This window comes from Centrocercus urophasianus, unplaced genomic scaffold (genome assembly GCF_019232065.1).
Source record: "Centrocercus urophasianus isolate 14NV4802_14NV808 unplaced genomic scaffold, USGS_Curo_1.0 seq_39, whole genome shotgun sequence".
In the NCBI taxonomy this organism is placed as follows: Eukaryota; Metazoa; Chordata; class Aves; order Galliformes; family Phasianidae; genus Centrocercus; species Centrocercus urophasianus.
Window position 1 is genome coordinate 218065 of NW_024884966.1, and position 20298 is coordinate 238362.

A 20298-nucleotide genomic window follows, 5' to 3' on the forward strand; every position below is an offset into this window, starting at 1 on the left:
GTTCAAAGAAAGGTACAGCTCCACCCAGCCTGTGTTCTGCCCCAGAGTTGACCATGAAGACTGGGAGGTGAAAGGAGATCTTTGTGAAGAAGAGCCAATCTGGAATACGAAAGAGTAGCCCAAATCTATTAAACTGCGTTTCTGTGTTCCTTTTGCTTCATGATCTTCATCAGACACGTATCAGCAGGTTTTATGGGATGCAGTTTGGATGGAAGGTGTTTAAGGCCATACTGATTTGTTCTCCAGATGCCTTTTAGGCCCTCAGCCTGAGATGCAGCAGTATCTGAAGGATGCTTAGCCTTGTGCAGTTGACACACTGGAGGGATGGGATGCCATCCAGAGGGACCTTCACGGGTTGAGCAGCGAGCCCAGGTGAAGCTCATGAGGTTCAGCAAATCCACATACAAGGTCTGCACCTGGGACAAGGCAGCATCCACTACCAATACAAGCTGGGGGATGAAAGGATTGAGTGCAGCCCTGCTGAAAAAACATCTGAGGGTGCTGGTGGATGGGAAGCTGGATATGAGCCAGCAGTGTGCCCTTGCAGCCCAGAAAGCCAACCATATCCTGGACTGCATCCTGAGCAGCGTGGCAGCAGGGCAAAGGAGGTGATCCTTCCTCTCTGCTCTGTGCTGGTGAGACCTCACCTGGAGCATCCAGATGTGGAGTCCTCAGTACAGGAGAGACATGGAGCTGTTGGAATGTGTCTAGAGGAGGGCCACAGAAATGATCCAAGGGATGGAACACCTCTCCTGTGAGGACAGGCTGAGGGCTGGGGCTGTGCAGATGGAGAAGAGAAGGGAAGGCTGCGAGGTGAGCTGAGAGCAGCCTGTCAGTATCTAAAGGGGAGCGACAGGACAGAAGGGGACAGACTCTTTAGCAGGGTCTGTGGTGACAGGACAAAGGGAAATGCCTTCAAGCTCAAAGAGGGGAGATTCAGGTTAGATATCGGGAAAAAGTAAGTATGGTGAGACACTGGAACAGTTTGTTTAGCTCCTAACAGAGATGTGCATCTTTTGCTGCCTTCCCATCAGAGGACAGTTGCTAATTCACATTTCGCTGCAGATTGCTGTGCCAGGCTTTTGCTGCTCAGAAGCTGTAGGTTTTCATGTCTGTTTCCTGACTTATCGTGACTCTTCTAATAATATGGGAACTTCAACACTGATATCTTGGCAGCCTGATACAGGAGGTCAGTCTGCAAATATAGAAACAATTCTCTTTGCCTCAGCAAAGACAGCAAGTAAAACACAATGTAAACAAGGCAGTTGGATTGCTTCCCTCACTAGGAATATTTGTATTTATGCAGGCAGATTTACTGGGTGTGATTAAATCTCACACTCCAGCTTGGCAGCTGATTAGCTGCAAGGGGCAGTCAGGAATTTCCTTTCTCTTCCAGGGCTGCACGCTTTCAAAATCTTCCTTCAAGTTTGTGCCAAGGATCTCAAAGTGCTTTGGTTTTTTAATTACTCTTAATCACGCCTCTGCAAAGAGCAAAGATGAGAGATAGCACAGCCTGCAATGGAGCAGCGGGGAAACCGAGGCATGGGAGATGGCGGCCAACCTGGGGCAGCAGAAGCTGTGACCATCAGACTTGAAGGAGGGAGGGCCAAACATTGCAGCAGCTCTTCCGTGGGATTTCTGTGGGTCTCATGATCTTGTGTCATTTCTCAGTAGTCTGTATTTTTAACATAGTAAAGTGCTGGCTGTCTGCAGGAACAAAGTGGTGCTTTGATGTATGTATTAGGGTACAGTCACCAGAGGGGAAAATGTATTTCTCCCCTGTAAATTTCAGTTTATTTACTTGGTCCTTCAGCACACTGTTCCTCTAATTTCTGAGCTGAACAGCATATATAAGCATTGTTTGTTTGTTTGTTTGTTTTCTCTTTGTATAGAAAGGCACTTTGCTCTGAAATAGCCTCAGGTGTTGGCCATGACTGAGGCACAGAACTGGTTCAGCTTCATAAATGATATGCTGCTGTGTCCCTACAGGGCAAATCAGTGAATTTACTGTGTGGATTCACCTTCTGTGGGTGTACACTAAAGGAGCTGCACTGGCTTTGATTGCTTTGCTTAGAGGTACAGCCAAAGAGAGCTGGCCTTGCAACATCAAGGAGGGGAAGATAGTTTTCTTACTAAGGCACACATTGGTCCAGAGGGACAAGTGATGCACAGACACAGCTCTGGTAGGCATGTTAACCTTTCTCACCTGTCTGTTACTTACACTGAAGATGAAACAAGGTACTAGCCAAGCCCTCATCCTCTTTCTCAGGATGGTAGGAACAGAGAAGGGGTCTTTCTCAGCGTGGCTGAAGCTTGAAGTCCAAAGATGGGAATATTTTAGACCTCATAGGGTGGAGAGGGTTTCTTTCAGGTAGGATTTCTTATTTTATGGTGGATAATTTAAGTTGGTTTTTTTTGTTGTTGCTTTTTGTGGACAGCATCTTCCAGAGGTGGGTTCTGGGTATCGAGAAATGGATATGCAGTCTCAAGTCAGCAATGCTTGAAGGGAGACAGGGATTCAAGCATAACTGACAGTCCCCTTTGCTAGGGGCTTCCTGTTGTGCCTGCCACCATGGTACGACCAGCTGCAGATCTCTGAAGCTCAGGGCTGGAACCAAAGGGCAACTTATCAGTCATTTCATTGCCTTAGATGGGTGTCTAAATAAGCTGTCTGAATCTGACCCTCAGTCTAGTCTCAAAGCTTAATTATAAGTATCACAGAATCACAGACTTGTAGGGGTTGGAAGGGACCTCCAGAGATCATCGAGTGCAACCCCCTGCCAAAGCAGTTCCCTACAGCAGGTCGCACAAGGAGGTGTGCAGGTGGGTCTTGAACATCTCCAGGGAAGGAGACTCCACCACCTCCCTGGCAGCCTGTTGCAGTGAAGTAAACAATATGTTGAGCACTTTGTAGTTCCTGGCCTTTTCTCCTTGTGTATCTCTGTGCAGGCATTTGGAGTGCATTCATCACAGCGGTAAATGAGTGCCTGTTTGTAATTAGGTATCAGCTGAACCCACAGCATGATGCGATAATTCTCATTCTGATCAGCTGAAGTAACTCTAACAGTTGTGCTCTTCTTACTCTTCTCTTTCAGTTCCCAGGAAGCTTCTGCATGAAACCCAGCCAAGGCCAATCAATTACCAAAGATTTCAGAAGCCACATTTTCCACTGCGACCAAGGCTGTTTGATGCTGATGCTATAGGAGACGGCGTGTTCCTTTCTGATGTCTCTCCTCCCAGTGTAGGACGTGCCCTCCCAGGTAGCTATGACTATTGTATGACTGGCTCAGACCTTACTGTGGTCTGATAACTCTTCCCCTTATGGAAACTTATACTTTATCCGGGTTTCTGTTTTGTACCTGTCCATGTCACGGGCAGAATGAGAGGTTCTGAGGCATTAACAATGGCTGACCACAGTGAACTGTTAAACTCACACTGAATTTCTTGAAATAGCAGTCATGGCCATGCGTGTCAAAATTCGTCACAGAAGTACTTTGAAGACCCATCCAATGCAGTCCCAAATCCAAAGCAGGGCAAACAGGCAGGAGGTTGCTTCACTGGGGACAGAGGTTTTCAGCTGAGCTTTGAAATGTGATGCCATTTTCGTAAGAATGCAAAGTGGAGGGAGATGAATGAAGTCAGGTCTTTGCTATCGAGCGGTAGGTGAGTAGGAGGAAGGGATTGATTATGAATAAAGGAAAATGGCAAGTGAGCACTTACTGGGTTAGGCAATGTTTTTGCATTGTGTTTCCCAACACGCAGGGGGTGGTGATGACAGGACTGCTGGAATTTCCTACCCTGCGCTGCCTGAAATGCAGTGGGGGGTTGCTGTGCACAGAGCTGCCTTCTGTCTGTCTGTAGGCAAAGTTACCTCACAGCCTGCAGGCGGTTACACGTCAGCGATGTCACTTCAGACAGTGGAGACCTTACTGGAAAAAAAATTGTCAAGAAAACGAACTTTGGATTGGCCTGAAATAAAATCTGTCATCTTAGTGGTTTTTTCAAACGAGAAGAAAAACACAGAGCTTATTTTCATTCCTGTAAACATTTCACTTCTACAAATGACACCTCTTCAGTTTTCATATCGTTTATTCATTCATTTAAAAAAAAATGCAGTGCTTTTCAAACAAGGATGTCAGTTTGAAATTAACAGCTGAAATATTGTTTCAGAAATCGCAAAAGGAAATATTTGGACATTTCTGTAATCTCCCTTCCTGTTTTATTTCTTTTATGAAAACTGTTTGCTAAAGTCAGCCCAGTATCTTGAATAGTTTCTCCTAGGTTACTGGGCAAACTTTCTGCTAGCTGAAATACTTTTGCTCTAATTTGGTGTAAAGTCGCAAGGAAAACAGCCTGAGTGAGTCAGAACAACTAAGAAAAGGTGGACGTGGTGAAGGGGTAACCAGCAGCAGGTGGGCTGCTAGGGCAAGTGAGGTCTTCAGAGCTAGCAAGCAGAAAGGGGTTGTATTGAAATGTGATCCTGGGATAAAAGGCAGACAAGGGAACGGCGTAGCAAACCAGCACGTGACCCTTATGATGTTTGGTTGTTTTTCCCTCCTGCATAACCCCAGCCATTTTCTGTCTTTCCTGTCTGTTCTTGTACAATCCTGTAGATGACAAAACTAGTTGTGTAGTTCTGTGATGCTCTTTGCTGGTGTGCAGTGTATGCAGATGAATGTTCATTGAAAAACTTGTTTGATCGCATCTGTTCTTTGGACAAGTCAGAAGAAAAAAAAACAAGACTCTTTACATCTCATGTAAGAGGAGTTGTGCCTTACTCTCTCCTAAAAGACGCCATTTTGCACAGCTTATTTTCCAGGGGGTGTCCAAATCCCCACAGAAGTGTTTTCATCTGAGCCTTTCCTGACTGGTGTAGCACATGCAAACAGGGAAGCCCCCGTGGCAAGCACAGTTTAAATCTCATTCCTAGTGAGATGCTGTGACTGCATTGGCAGTGAGGGGCAGTAGCTATGTTGTCACTAATTTAGAGCTGGACACGTGAGACTGTGATAAAGAGGTGCCAGGTTCATATCACAGAAACCTCGTAAAGACCTATCAGAAACCTGTAGCACATAACTCAGTGGTTCTCTTCAGGATGAGAAGTATGTTTATGAGATTATGTGCTGGCAGTGCTCTTCCTTTGTTGTTAGTTGTAAAGAGATTTTAGATTAACTATTTTAGAACCAGAGCTCTGTGTGCATACATCCAGGGGCAGGGTTCTGTTGCTTTTACACAAATGTGTCATTTGTAGTGGCAGAAGCTATTCTAAAAGAGTGAGAATTTTCCCCACATCCCTTCTCATATCTGCCATCTGTGTGGATGTCCTGCTGACCCTGAGATGGCTTAAACGTCCATGTGAACGAATACATTGAGCTTTTAAGTTCCTGCTATGTGGGGAGAGCTGAGTCACTCCATTAAGATCTGTCAGCTAACAGCAGGATTTGCTTGCCATGGTTTAGATACCTAGTGCTACATGAGGTACTTTGAAGTACCCAGGGCATCTTCAGGAGGGCAGGGGTTCAGTTTGAACGAATAAAAAATGTACTCTGCTTCCTGGGGGTTTCTTGGTGGGAGTGGTGGTGTGGTAAAGAAAAAGTCAACCGCTTTTACAGACATGGGTTTACTGGGCAAGGAGAATAAAAAGAAAGATTAGAGGGCACGTTAGCATTTCTGGGGCCTACATTTGAATTAAAATATTTTCCAAAGATTTGCTGTTAATTTCCTGCTGGCTGTGCCTTTGCCCTTCTGTGCCTCTATACACCTAGTTGTAGCAATCTCTATTCTCCCAAAGGAAGGGCTTCTGGGGATGTTTTTCTCTTTTGCATCTGCACCCAGAAATCCATGTTTGAAAACCCTTCTCTGGGGCAGTCATTTACACCTTGGTAGCTCGGTAGGTGTGATTTTCTCAAGGCCATGCAGTCTTCCAGTGGCAGATACAACTGCACCCATGTTCCTTGGGGCTGAACCCTCACAGCAACACCCGGACATCCATCTCTGGTACTTCTCCTCTGAGGCACATTAGGGCTTGGCATTGCTGCACACACACTCATGCACTCAGTCCCTCTCCATCCAGTATTACCTGTTCTCTGACAGCCCTCGTTCTGTTGCTGCTCCTCTGGGCTGTGCTGCTTCCCAGCACACATAGCAGGAGGTTGAATGTCTCGTCTTGCTTTGCTGGGTTAGTAGGGAATGGGCACAGACTGGGTGAGCACAGATGATCTCTGGTTGTGCCCTTTGTTTGCATGGCACTGGTGGCATTGTAGGAGGTGGATCCGACAGTTTCCTGAATTTAGTACTTGCAGACAAGTGGAAGCCAGAGGCAAGTCTGTGATTCTACAGTGTGCTGCTTGGAGCCAGACACCCAGGAAAAGGAGCCTGAGAAGTTGCAACAGCTACCCTTAAACAATCACATGGATGATGGAGCTGGATCCTGTGCAGTGGTTTTCATGTGTTCAGAACAATTAGTGTTTTGTGACCAGTGAGAGTGTCTGCCAGCAGATCAAGGTGCAAGAAGTACTTGGCAGCGAGCTGATAAGGTCTGAAAGGGTCTCTTTGAGCCTCCTGGAATTATGTGCCTCCTCAGCTCTGGTCTTCTACAAATAAAATCAAATCATTAACTCACGCTTGCTCACCTCTCCAAAGGGAAATGATGTCTGGGTGAAACACAATGCAAGTGAGCTCCTGAAGGCAGTCATAAACTCAGATTCGCCCTTCTCTGCAAAGGCTGGGGAGAAAGTGTTGTCTGCCAGGTGCGGGTGGATCACTGCAGCGCGACTCCAGCACAGGGTTGCCAGCTCTGGCTGTGTTTTCCGTGCCCATGTGCAGACTTATAACAAGCTTAGCTGATAAAGGCTTTGTTGATTTACGTAAGATAAAAGAAACCTGATTCTATATTTGCTGTAACATGGGTGGGTGTGTCTAGGCGGTGACATGAAAGAGCAGGAGACAGTAGAGAGAAGATGCTGTTTGGGTGCAGACAGGGCATGGGCTCAACCGAAGCTAACTGCAAAGGTTTTGTTGCCCCAAAAAGGGGAGCGAATGTGGGTGGCTTGGTGCTGAGCAGCTCCAGATCTCTGAACACAGATGAGGATAGGTGGGGCAGGACAGGGCTGGTGCACGTGCCTGGTTCTTCACTCCCTTTCTGTTTCGAAGCAGAGAAGAAGAAAGGGAGGTCGGCCACCTTCTACCCTCTAGACAACACCTCCTTCCTGCTTCCTGTGGATGAGACACAGCCACCAGCGTTCGCCAGCAGCATGGAGCCCGTGGGTGTCAGCACAGAGATGGCACTGCTCAGCAACATCCTAGCAGCGTACGCCTTCATCACAGGTAGGTCTGGGGGCTGCCACCTCTCTGCGCTCCCACGGGCTGCTTGTGGACTCTGCACTGAGCCCTGCACCTCGGTCATTTACGGCTAAATCCATTCCTTTGAACTGTTGGTAATTTTCATTTGTCTCTCAGCAAATTCTGCCTTGAAAGGCCTGACCCGGGCAGCTCTGCCAGGCAACACGCAACAGGGTTTATGGTGCTCTGCTTTCCCCTGGATTTGCTCTCATCTGAAGTTAAATACAATGTGATCTTAAATGTGGTCTTATTTCTAATGCTGTGTTTTTCCTGAAGATCAAAGCCTGGCACGTAAGGAAGGCAAGCTTGTTGTCCCGTAATTTGGAAAATAAGAGATCATTACCCTGCTTAAGAGAATTTGGCTTATCTTCAGTAGGAATGTGAAGATGAAGTAGCTTGAGAGTCTGCTTAATTATATATTTAAATGTAGTTTAGAGCGAAATTTCCTTGGATCACAGTTTATCCTTCACCCACATGTATCTTTCAAGTAGCAGAGGAATAGTCTTCCTTTTAAGATTTGCATTAAGAAATTACTCTTGAAATAGAGACTGTGTGCTGTGTTCAGTGCTTGGACTCAGTGTCATTGAGAGTAAGAAGTCCAGTAGAGGCAGACAAGGTAGTGCAAATATTTTCCATCTTGTGAGGTGCCTTGTCAAAACTAAGAATTGACTGCAGAGCTGGAGGATCCACCCCCCAAGCAGGTAGCACTGGCTCTACGTATTTTAGGACAATCTCTGCTGCTTTCTGCAGAATGAGGGCCCTGTTTTTTCACTGGCCTGCTGTGACATGCTGTTTACAGCCAGTTTTTTTTATGAGACTGCAGAATGTTCTCCATTTTAATGAAATGTTCGTATGCACCTTGTTGGTAATGCTAATGTGCTGCTCCTTTAGTACATGCTGTGAATGATTCTGTGCTCTATAGCCGCTCTGCTCACACCACCCTAATGCAGTTAAGCTGGGATCTGTGTAACTAAAACTGCATTCGGGAGCAGTAGTTATTCCACGTCTTTGTGACATTCAACCTTACTGATTCAATAAACAGAAATGCATTCTTGGTGCCCTGCTCTTGCTGAGATACCGCCGTGCTGCTACAGACAAGTATTTGGATTTGAAGTAACTAACTTGGGCTTTTCATTTTGGAATCACTAAGTAGCTTAATAAGAGTTTTTCTTCATGTTAAGTGAAGGATCCTTCTAAGAGGACATGAATATTGAATGCAAAGTTCTGCTTTTCTACACATTGAATGGTGTCATTGAAATTGGCTGTTGGTGACACTTTAAAGAAGCTGGCAGCCTAAATGCAAGTAGTGATGTTCTTCACAAAAGATGACTGAGTGGGATATATTTTTGTTGTTTGGACTTTCTAAGGAAAGATTAGGGAAAGGAAACATTAAATGTATCTTCTGTCTATCATACTTCTTCCCTCTCTTACCTACATCTATTTTTGCTGTGGAAAAAAAATGCCTGTATTCTCAATGCTAATAGAAAATAAAATGCTGTTTGCATTATTTTCCCCATCTGCAAAGTAACGGGTAGCAGAAAGTTTTAGGATTTACGGTAGGGGCAGTAGTACTAGGATTTAGGACTGCTGACTTTGCTTCCATCTGCTTCCACAGCACAGCTCTTTGACCTTGCAGTCATTTTATGGGGCACAAGGCCTCGATTCATCCCTTTGCCAAGGTGTCAGTCTTGGCAGGAGCCTTTTGCTCCAGAACAAATAGTAAATCACAGGATCACAGAATTGCAGGGATAGGAAGAGAACTCAAGGGATCATCGAGTCCAGCCACCCTGCTAAAGCAGGTTCCCTGCAGTTGGTCACACAGGTAGGTGACCAAGCGGGTCTTGAGTATCTCCATAGAAGGAAACTCCACAGCCTCTCGGAGCAACCTGTTCCAGTGCTCCCTCACCCTTACTGTAAAGAAGTTCTGCATGTTTGTATGGATCTTTCTGTGTTCAAGTTTTAGGCCATTGCTCCTTGTCCTATTGCTGTGCACCACTGAGAAGAGCCTGGCCTCATCCATTTGCCTCCCACCTTCCTTCAGATATTTATAAATATATATCAGATCTCCTCTCAGTCTTCTTTTCCCCAGGCTGAACAGCCCCAGGTTACTCAGCCTTTCCTCATACAGAAGATGCTCCAAGTCCTTCATCATTTTGTGGCCCTCCACTGGACTCCTTCTAGGAGATCCCTGCCTTTTCTGAACTGGGGAGCCCAGAACTGGACACAGTATTCTAAATGTGGCCTCACCAGGGCACAGCAGAGGGGGAGGATCACCTCCCTCAACCTGCTGGCTACGCTCCTTTTACTGCACCCCAGGATCCCATTGGCCTTCTTGGCCAGCAGGGCACACTGCTGGCTCATGGCCGACCTGTTAGCAACCAGAATACCCAGGTCTTTCTCTGCAGAGCTCTTCTCCAGCAGGTCATCCCTGAACCCTTATTGATAAATGCAGTCATTCCTCCCCAGGAATGACTCTACACTTGCTCTTGTTAAACCTGACCCAGTTCTGTCCAACTCTCAGCCTGCCCAGGTCTTGCTGAATGGTAGCACAGCCTACAGGTGTGTCAGCCACTTCTCCTAGCGTTGTATCATGAGCAAACTTGCTGAGGGTGGACTCTATCCCTTCATCCAGGTTGTTGATGAAGATGTTGCATAAGTCTGGACCCAGTACTGACGCCTGGGGAACACCACTGGTTACAGCCTCCAACCAGACTGCACTGCCGATAACCACACTCTGAGCTCAGCCACTCAGCCAGTTCTCAATCCACCTCACCATGCACTCATCTATCCTGCACTTTCTAAGTTTCATAACAAGGATGTTGTGGGAGATGATGTCAGATGCCTTGGTGAACTCAAGGTACACAACTCTCACTGCTCTCCCCCCATCTACTCTGCTAGTGATGATATCATAGAAAGCTACCAGGTTGGTCGAGCACAATTTCCCCTTGGTGAATCCATGTTGACTACTCCTGATAACCTTCTTCTCTTTCAGTTGATCGGAGAGGATATCCAGAACAAGCTGTTCCATCACCTTTTTAGGGATGGAGGTGAGGCTGACTGACTTGTAGTTTCCTGCATACTCCTTTTTGCCCTTTCTGAAGACTGAAATGACATCGGCTATCCTCCAGTCTTCAGGCACCTCTCTTGTTTGCCAGGACCTTTCAAAGATGATAGGAGTTCAGGAGTCACCTCTGCCAGCTCTCCTAGCACACATGGGTGCATCCCATCGGAGCCCATGGCTTCGTGTGCATTGATTTTGGCTAGACATTCTCTGACCAGATCCTCCTCAAGTGATGGGAAATCCTCCTTCTCCCGGATTCTCTGTCATCTCCAGGGTCAGGAATTCTTGAGGGCCCATCTTAGCACTGAAGACTGAAGCAAAGAAGGCCTTCAGAATCTCTACCTTTTCAGTGTCTTCTGTTACCAACGTACCCACTTTGTTTAGCAGGGGACTCGCATTTTCTCTGGTCTTCCTTTTACTGCTGACATACTTACAAAAACCCTTTCTTGTTACCCTTTACCTTCTTTGTAAGGTATAATTCCAAGAGGGCCTTAGCCTTCCTCATCGCATCCCTAAATTGACAGCCTTAGCCGTCGTGTTGATGTGGGACTTACTTGCTTACCCTCTTATAAAGCGATCTCCCTGTGATATGTTCAGATTCACTAAATGCCAGATAAATAGTATAACTCAGACCTCACCACTTTGGCTTCCAGTGATGAGTTCCTGAGCTTCTTGCTCGTGTTCTCCAGTGCACTTAACTGTGAATGCTGGATGAGTTTTAATCTCAGCGGTATGTAGGTTCAGGTTGGTATTTGTCACAAAAATAATTGATGACTGTCCTGTGGATTGAAACAGCAGATGCTGTAAACTCTTTTTACTTGCTACAGATGTTGTCATTTGCTCTTAGCAAGGAGGATGGATTTGGCCTGGTTTATTTTACTGTATGTTAGTATGGGGAGGAGGCTTTATGTTATGAGTTCAAACACACGATGTGTGACAGGGCACAAATATAATGGGATAAAACTAAGGCACTGCAAAGCAACTTCTCTTCTTGTTGCAGACTTTGAGATCACTTGGAAATTTTCATGTTTGCCTGAGTTTGCAGCCTTGAAGAGGGCTTACACCACACCAGCTGTTGGTGCCCATAGAGAAGTCACTACAGTGGCTTAAGGGAGGCAGGGATGGCCAGGGAGGTTTTGGTTCATACATCTTCCACCACCCCTGACCCCAGCCTCTGTGCCAGAGGGAAACAATGCAAGAAGTGCTCTGCTTCATGATTCTAAAATGTCCCTCAGGTACACTCTGCAAACTGAAACTGAAACTGTGCCATTCTATGATTCTATGAAACTGCTGATCAGGACTTGCCTGTGCTGGTGAGTTGGCTCAAAACATTATTTTGTAAAGGCAAGTTGTAAACAGGGAAGAGTTGTACACTTCTTTGTTGTTGTTTGGGACAGAGGATGGTGTACAGCCTCAGACCTCCTCCAAGAGAAGGACCTTAGGGGCACTTGGTGTTGCATGGATCAAGTACACGCTTGAAAAGATCTTCCACTCTGCTACTTTTCCTGCCTCCTGGCAGTGGAATGTTTCTTATCCTGAGCAGAGCACTAAAATCCACATCCACGCTGGCGTTTGCTTCTTCTGCACAAAATGACAGGATTGGTTGGGAAGCTGCAGATGAAGAGCTGCAGGCTCTGTTGTTTGCACAGTTGGCACGTGCAGAGTCTTACTGCACACGGAGTGGATGAGCACCAATATTAGCAAAAGCCTCTGGGCTCATTTCTACAATCTTTTTGGTTGCAGTTGCCATGTAAATGTTGGAAATGTTCCTGTTGACAACCAAGGGGTGAAAAATCACAGCACAGCAGGAAGCAAAGCCTCTCTGCAGGAGAGTTGGTTTTCACCGTCAAATCTGTTTGCGGCTATCACCGTGTTTAGGAGCATCACAGCCTGTTAAGTGTGACCCTTAACACTTAAAACAATAAGTGTTTTAAACTCGAAAACATTTCCTCAGAAACAGAGGGAAGGAGTCAGCAGTGCCTTGTGATGAGTGGATTTATCAGCTGATCAGACAAATGAGTCTTACGTGGAGTGTGGTCCTGCAAAAGGCTGAGGAATGCCCTTAATTTAAAAGCCAATTTTTGTTACAGAGTTAGGATTAGAATTAGATGCAATCCCTGTGTGTAAATCTCAGTCCTGTTATTTGTCACGGACCTGATCCAAAACCTGTCTGAGTATCTGAGACTTCACTGCTCTCAGTGACAGCTGGACCTGCCTCTGCAGTCACGATCTTCCAGCAAGACCAGAACTATCCCTTCTGTTTATATAAATACTAAATGTCTAAATTGTACCAGATCACTTCCAGTGCCTTCCTTCGGATAGAGGACTTACCCTAGTTTTGTATTCAGGATAAAGTAGTTAGAGGGAAACCTCCACAAATCCCTGTTTCATTCTTCCGTAAGCCCTAAACCATTGGTGCCAAGTTATGAACAAGGAGCTTCCAAAAAACAACCCAGGGGAGATCATTCCAACTTTTAGGCTGCTTGGCCTGAGCTTTCTTAATAAGGGGCTGCTGGAGAGCTTCCTCTGTCCGGCCAGGGGATTTCGGCAGCCTGTGGGGCTGACTGTAAACTCCCAAGAAGATGTTATTGCTACTGTTTGTGTGACTGTGCTTAATGCTGAGCCTTTCATTGGGAGCTCTGAAACATCCCTCCCCACTGAGGTTTCTGAATATATGAAGCCATCACAGGAAGCCAGCAGCATTAATGCCTAGATTGCTTTGTATTTATTGAAACGATTTATTATAATACCAGTAACAACCTTGGCCTGTGGCATTTCCTGGGGAATTAATGGCAGTCTGGGCTGATGCTCCCAGCAGATTGGTAGCCCTCAGGAAACAGGCTCCACAATTGCTGCTGGTTTGGTTGGAAAAACAAAATAAAATGTGTTTCTAATTTCTGGGCAGTTTGACTGCATAGAAAGTGGTGGGTTTTGTGTAGAGAGTTTACGAAGAGCGTGTGTCTTTTGTCTGCAGTGATTAAATTCAGGCTTGAATCAGTGACTTTCATCAACACTTTTAGTCCAGAGAAATACCACAGAAGGGAAGGCAACCCCATCTAAAGAGATGGGCAGCAGCTGGGTCCTTCCAGAAGTGTAGGAGGAAAACACAGCCTTGCTGTCATCCACAGCTGTGGAAGAAAGAGCTCCACTGATCAAAATCCGAGTGCTAAAGGGGTAGTGGGGCACACATACACATGAATTCATATCAAACTATTGTTAACTGATATCCATATGCTTTTAAAGAGTTTTTGAAATACTTTGAGACGTGTTACTGTGGGCATGATGAACGTGAGCTCCCTTGAGTTTTGGAAGGTTCTGAGCATCCATTTCTGAAGAGGATGCTGCTTTTTGTTCTTCGCAAAGAGGATGTGCAAAGGAGGAGGCGAACTGATCAATCCCCCAAATCCAGGGGGTTGCTGATTTGGCTGCTTCAGCTGAGAAAAAAACAGCCCCTGGTTTTTAGCTTAAGTTGCTCTTTCTGCTGTAGAAAGAGAGATGTTGCTGCACAAGTGGATTGTATGCATGATAAATGCCGAGGCTGCAGTTGAATGGAGGGTTACAGCTCATGAGGAAGTCCAGACAGTGTCTCAGATGTTGACAGAGTAGCTGGAGAAGCTCGAAAATGCCAGCGAAGCCCAAAGATTCGATTACAGCCTTTGCACTGCATGGAGAGCTGTACACAAGAGGACGAGCAGGGGATGAAAAATAGTTGCTTAAGTAGCAATGGAGGTGCTGCTTGCACATGAGCAGGATACAGTAGCATGGAAAAAAGAGTAGGGAGGAGAAATGAAAAGCAGGACATGGACAAAAATGGGAGGAGAGAAACCACATGTGTCCTTCTCAAGCTCAAACCCATGTTATCTTATGAGTTGCTTTAAAAAGAGTGAACAGTGGAACTAATGCAACCAAACGAAGCCCCTGTGTGTGCAGGAATGTGGTGCTCAGGAAAGTGCTGGGCATCGTGTCAGCCAAAGGCAGAGCAGGGGCACACTGCACTTACTGGCTTCCAGGACAAACAGATCAGTGCTGCTCATTTGTGCTTCCCAGTCTGCGTGTCTCTGCAGTCCTCCTTGTGCCTACTTGCGAGGGCAGCTCGCTGTCCTGAGTGGTCCAGATGGAGGTAAAAGGGGATGATGACACTTTTCCTGGCGATGTCATGTCTCTGCAATGAAGACTGCTTTACTGTGCATGCTGTAGCAGATGGACAATGGCTTTGCTATTGCATAAGCTGGGCTGCAGTTTTTATTCAAGTTCTGCCCCTTGAGTTCAGGATTCCATTAACTTCACTGGGGCCAGGATTTCAGTCAGTCACATTGCTGCAGAGCTATCAGCACATTCTCCATGATTGTTCTCATACCTTTCTTCTCTTCTACCTTCTGTTTTTTTTGTTGACTCACTCTTGTCAAAATACCTTAGCTTAAAGTCTCTAGCTTTGGCCTCCCTTCTTTCTCCAACTATTGCTGCATTTTTTTCCTCTTCTGCATTGCTAAATGCATCTTTTGCAGTTCTTTCCTCCTTCTTTTGCAGTCTGTCTTCAGCCTCTTTTTTCCTCATGCCTTCCCCATTATCCAGTCTAGCAAGTCTCATGTTTTATTAGCCATATTTCATACTGTCGTGACGCCTTCCTCTTCCATGGCTTGTCATTTACTTTTGAAATCCATTTGGTAGGAGAGAAACACAGAACACAAATGCTTCTTGTTCACGTAACTGTTCCAAGAGCATCTTGGGGCATTGAACCACGCATTGCCTTAAACCATGCACAAGTTGGTGTCTGGGTTCTGGACACAGAATCAGAATAATTTAGGTTGTGTGGGGCCTCCAGACGTCAGCTGGTCCAACTCCCCGCTCCTGCTGTTTTCCTTTTCTCCTATAAAAGTTTATTTGAAGGAAATCACTTGGAGAATGATCTAAAAGCATAGTGTGGGGGGTGAAGGTAGAGCCGAGTCTTGTAGTTTTTCCAGGGACCAAATACTGGTCTATCAGCTGGGGGGATCTAGGTCAGCTTCATCTCTGAGTTCAGGGGATTAGGCTCATCTGAGGAGTTGACTCCATCCTTGTGCTCAGGACTTCCAACAGACACAGCAGAGCAGAGCTGGCTGTGACACTTCTGCTTGGTTCATCTTCACCCACTCAAGGTGTCTGTAAACATGAAATATGCTGAGGTGATTTAGCCCAGGGCAAGTGCAATAACAACATTTATCACAATTACACCCCTTAGCAGTTTCATGAACCAAAAAACACCACCCTGTAGTAAATAAAAAGATAACCTAGTTGAAAAGGCATTGTGGATCCTTTGGAGTCTTGTTGTATCACCCCGAAACGCAGCTCTGCAGGACTCATCGTGTCAGGGCACAAACCCCAGCAGTGCTCCTGTAGCACAGGTATTCTTTTTGGTGGTCTGGGCAGAAAGCCAGCGCACTCGCCTCGGATAAGCAGAAGAAACTTACAGATAAATAATATGCATTTTTCCATGCTGCAAGGCTCACCATTTCAGCTGAGCTACAGCACAGAGCAAATGTAAAGCTTTATAATAAACTCTATTCTTTGCACTGTGATAACGGCTATGACAGAAAGATGCATTCGGTTGCTTTTGCTTGCGCTGCTCTCAGGTTTCAACGCCATTCTTGTAGAAACTGGAATTAGCACTTAATTCATTTTTCAGTTCAATTTCAATTCAATTTATCCTTCCAGATAACTCCAAGACACAACTGCAGCTAACCTGCATTCTGCATGTGGGTCACTGCCTTGGCAGCAGATCTACCACATAAAATCTCCTCCCTGGCTTCCCCGGGGAAAGGAGATGAAGGAAGGCTTGGAAGCAAACAGAACCATTAGAAACCCTGCCCCTCTGGAGACCATTGCTGGTGTTTGCACAGAGGAACAAGTCGTGCGTTTTGTTTGTTCAGGAGTCGTTCTCAAGCACTCTTTCCTTTCCCCTTTCAGAAAACCCCGAGCGCGCCGCTCTGTATTTTGTCTCCGGGGTGTGCATTGGACTCGTCCTGACCCTGCTGGCCCTGGTGCTGAGGGTGTCCTGCCGCACAGACTGCAAGCGTTCCTCCACCAAAAAACCTCCCCGGGAGAGCGACAGCGACAGCAGCGACAGCGATGGGGACTCGGACAGCACGTCGGACGTGTCGGCCCGCAGGCACCGCAGGTTCGAGAGGACTTTGAACATGAACGTCTTCACTTCGGCAGAGGAGCTGGAGAGGGCGCAGCGGCTGGAGGAGCGGGAGCGCATCATCCGCGAGATCTGGATGAACGGCCAGCCCGACATCCCCGGCACCAGGAGCCTCAACCGCTACTACTGAGAGCCGGGCGCCCGGCGTCCCGCTGCGCCACGGGGCTCCTCCAGCCTTGCCGGGCAGGAGGGAGGTGCTGAGGAATGCCGTGGGGCTGCTTCCTCTTTTCCTTCCGGGAGTGCTGTGCGATGGACAGCAGTAAAGCTTTCGCTGTCTCCCTTTCCCTGACGTATGACTGTCACCCCCTTCACGGACACCTTCTGGTCACATCAGAGGTGGCGACCATCTTCGTTTCTGAGTGGCTGGCACGGAGCTGACAGTTTGAGTCCCCTGTGTGGAGCACGGAGCTTGGCACGCCGTAGTACGAGTGTTGCCACTTGTGTGGGGAGCAAAGGCATCCAGGTTTTGGTTTTCATTTCGGAATGTTGGGCTTCCCTTTCCTGTGGACTCTGGGAGAACTGTGAACAAAGCTACAGCTCTGGAAAGATGACTGGGGAGGGCAGGGAGGGACATCCTGATTGACTGTCTAGTGACTTCAGAAGCCATGAGATAAACCCCATTAAAAACCAATGGCAAATATGAGTTGTGAAGAACTGGGGGGTGAGGGGAGTGTTCTTCCATCATGAAATCATCTCGGTGCTTGGATGTTTGCCATAGTGTATTCAGTTATTTATGGCTGTCTTTCTTTCATACTCCTTTTCAATGGGAACATTGTTTTTTTAACCAACACCTCAGGGTTAAAATCCTTTTTTTTTTTTTTTTTTTTTTTTTGAGTCTGTTCTCCCTGCTGGTCCCTGTCAAATACAACCCAACTCACCTCCAACAGTGAAATTATGGTAATATAGGAGATGTGTCAGTGATTGGTGAGATGTTAACAACCTCAAAGAGGTTGAAAAGGCTTTTCGTTTTGTTTTGTTTTAAATATATATATATATATATGAAGATGCTGCACAGGAGTGTGCCTTACTCTTTTTTTGTTGTTAAACTGAGGTTTTCCTATGGATAGCAATGCACAATGTTTTATATATTTTATTAATAAAAATGAAAAAGGAAAAGGTCTATGTTTACTAGAAGAAAATTGAGACAAAAGAAGCCACATATAACAACAGAATGGGTAATAAATGCTAAATAAATTCTAGTTTGCTTCAATACATTTGAATTTGCATCCTCACTTTTGATGCTTTTGTTGCTCAAGGAAAATGGTTTGGAAGAGTAACACACCTGGAACCTGGAGGCACTTTTATTTGGCCTCAGCCCATCAGCCTGCTTCTGCAGTGCACACAAACAGGAGCAGCTGAGCGATGCATTGCTTCCCAGCAGCCATCCCAAAGCCTACCTGCACTAAGGGAAAGAGTACCAGTGATTTCATGATGCTTTCAGCCTGTACACCATTCCCAAATCATACCTGAGCCAGAAGCAAATGTTAATGAAACAAAGTAATAGATGAGAAGAAAAAAAAAAGGTGGAAGTGCTCTTTCAGTTGTCCTGTGGAATTTTCAGTGGGTTGCTGACACATTCCACCGGGCCCAGAGAGTGATGGTGAATGGAGCTGAATCCAGCTGGCGACCAGTTGTGAGCGGTGTGCCCCAGGGGTCGGTGCTGGGCCTGTCCTCTTCAATATCCTTACTGACGACCTGGATGAGGGCATCGAGTGCACCCTCAGCAAGTTTGTGGATGGCACCAAGTTGGCTGGAAGTGTGGATCTGCCTTGGGGTAGCGAGGCCCTACAGAGGGATCTGGGCAGGTTGGAGAGCTGGGCTGAAGCCAATGGGATGAGTTTCAACAAGGCCAAATGCCGGGTCCTGCACTTCGGCCACAACAACCCCAGGCGACGCTGCAGGCTTGGGGCGGTGTGGCTGGAGGACTGCATAGAGGAAATGGACCTGGGGGTATTGATTGATGCTCGGCTGAATATGAGCCGACAGTGTGCCCAGGTGGCCAAGAAGGCCAATGGCAGCCTGGCTTGCATCAGAAACAGTGCTGGCATCAGGAAGGAACAGGGCAGTGATTGTCCCTATTGTACTCAGCTCTGGTGAGGCTGCACCCTCGAGTGCTGTGTCCAGTTTTGGACCCTCACTGCAAGAAAGACATTGAGGCCCTCGATTGTGTTCAAAGGAGGGCAACAAAGCTGGTGAGGGGTGTGGAGCACAATGGGGCCTTATGAGGAGCAGCTGAGGGAGCTGGATTGTTAGTGTGGAGAAGAGGAGGCTCAGGGGAGACCTCACTGCTGTCCGTAACTTCCTGAAGGGAGGTTGTGGTGAGCTGGGGGTCGGCCTTTTCTCTCATGTAACAGTGATAGAACTAGAGGGAATGGCTTCAAGCTGCGCCAGGGGAGGTTTAGGCTGGATGTTAGGAAATACTGCTTATCTGAAAGAGTGGTCAGGCAGTGCAATGGGCTGCACAGGGAGGTGTGGAGTCACCAAACCTGGAGGTGATCAAGGAATGTTTGGATTTTGTGTTTTTGTGTTGAGGGACAAGGATTAGTGAGATCTATTGGTGGTGGGTGGATGGTTGGACTGGGTGATCCTGTGAGTCTTTTGCAGCCTTGGTGACTCTGTGATTCTGTAATTCTGTGATTGGATGAGTAATAAGACTTGATGTTTTCCAGGTCTGCGTAAGACTGCTTTAGCCCACACGGCTTTGGGATGTGCTCCTCATACTTGTATCTTAAGTTTGCAGAACAGTGTCAGTGACCAAAAGCTCTGAGCTCCCAGAGCTTTTCCACAGCCTCGTGGGGAGATGGAGGTGGGTGGACCTGCCCACAGGATTACGAAGGATTGGAGAGCGGGGCTGGCTTCTGCAGAGTGATTCCTGTTCCTGAGCCTGTGCAGTTTCATATGGAATGATTCGGTATTGACATGGGATGTAATTTCACAGCTGATATTTAGAAATAAAGCAGGAGGCAAGTCCTCAACCCTGGGTGAGTCACCAGGTGCTGTGATTTAGCTGGAATTTCCAATGTGTTGTGTTGTGCTGAGAAGAGCAAAGTGACAGGATGAGGCCAGGGAGATCAGTTTTGTTGGCTGTGTCTTTTCCGCTGTAACAAATGCATTCCTTCAACTTTGGTGATTGAGGAATGGTAGAGGTTTGGATTTGGAGTGCTGTGTCCTGAGAGAGAGATTGCAAAACTGGTTTTAAAAATGATATAAATGAATAGATTTATGTATGCAACTTTTCCAAATAAATTCTTTTGTCCAGAGGAAAGAGCAAGTGCAGTAAGCCTGAGTGTACTTCAGGTACAACCAAGGGATTCAACTGTAAATCACGAGCAATGCATGATGCAGACTGATGAAGGATGTACCCTGGGCACTGTGAGCACTGCCGTAAATCTTCCAGCTGAAGCTTGCGAGGCAAAGCAGCAGGCTGTGCACACCGCTTTCAGCTCAGTCTTCCGTGGGTGTCAGTGTGTAGCACAGCTCACCATCTTCACAGTGCATGCATCCTGCTGTGCACTTGCAGCTCCTTTGGTCTCAGGGCCATGCATTTCTAATAAGGCTTTGATTGAAGAAAAAGAAAAACACAATCCTTTGAGCTGCCTTAAATAAAATACTTTAAGTCATTCTGTAACTATTCTTGGATTTGATCCAAAACTATTGAATAGTTCTGGGGAAAAAAAAAAACACACAATCAAGCTGAACAGGGCAGGAGTTGGTGGCT

At 46.5% G+C, this 20298-nt stretch overlaps 1 protein-coding gene across 4 annotated transcripts in view; it reads left to right on the forward strand.

Annotated features, from left to right (window-relative positions):
* The window catches only part of EVA1A (eva-1 homolog A, regulator of programmed cell death), a 189081-nt gene extending 171291 nt beyond the window's left edge, over window positions 1-17790 (forward strand). For 3 of the 4 annotated variants that reach the window (XM_042832674.1, XM_042832676.1, XM_042832677.1), the window contains 3 exons: window positions 3096-3260; window positions 7153-7326; window positions 16346-17790. In XM_042832674.1, the coding sequence (XP_042688608.1) occupies window positions 3096-3260; window positions 7153-7326; window positions 16346-16710 (704 nt within the window). In that variant the 3' untranslated portion in view covers window positions 16711-17790. The remainder of the gene's footprint in view (window positions 1-3095; window positions 3261-7152; window positions 7327-16345) is intronic. The other variant, XM_042832675.1, reaches the window with a different exon arrangement.
* Window positions 17791-20298: the final 2508 nt, after the last annotated feature.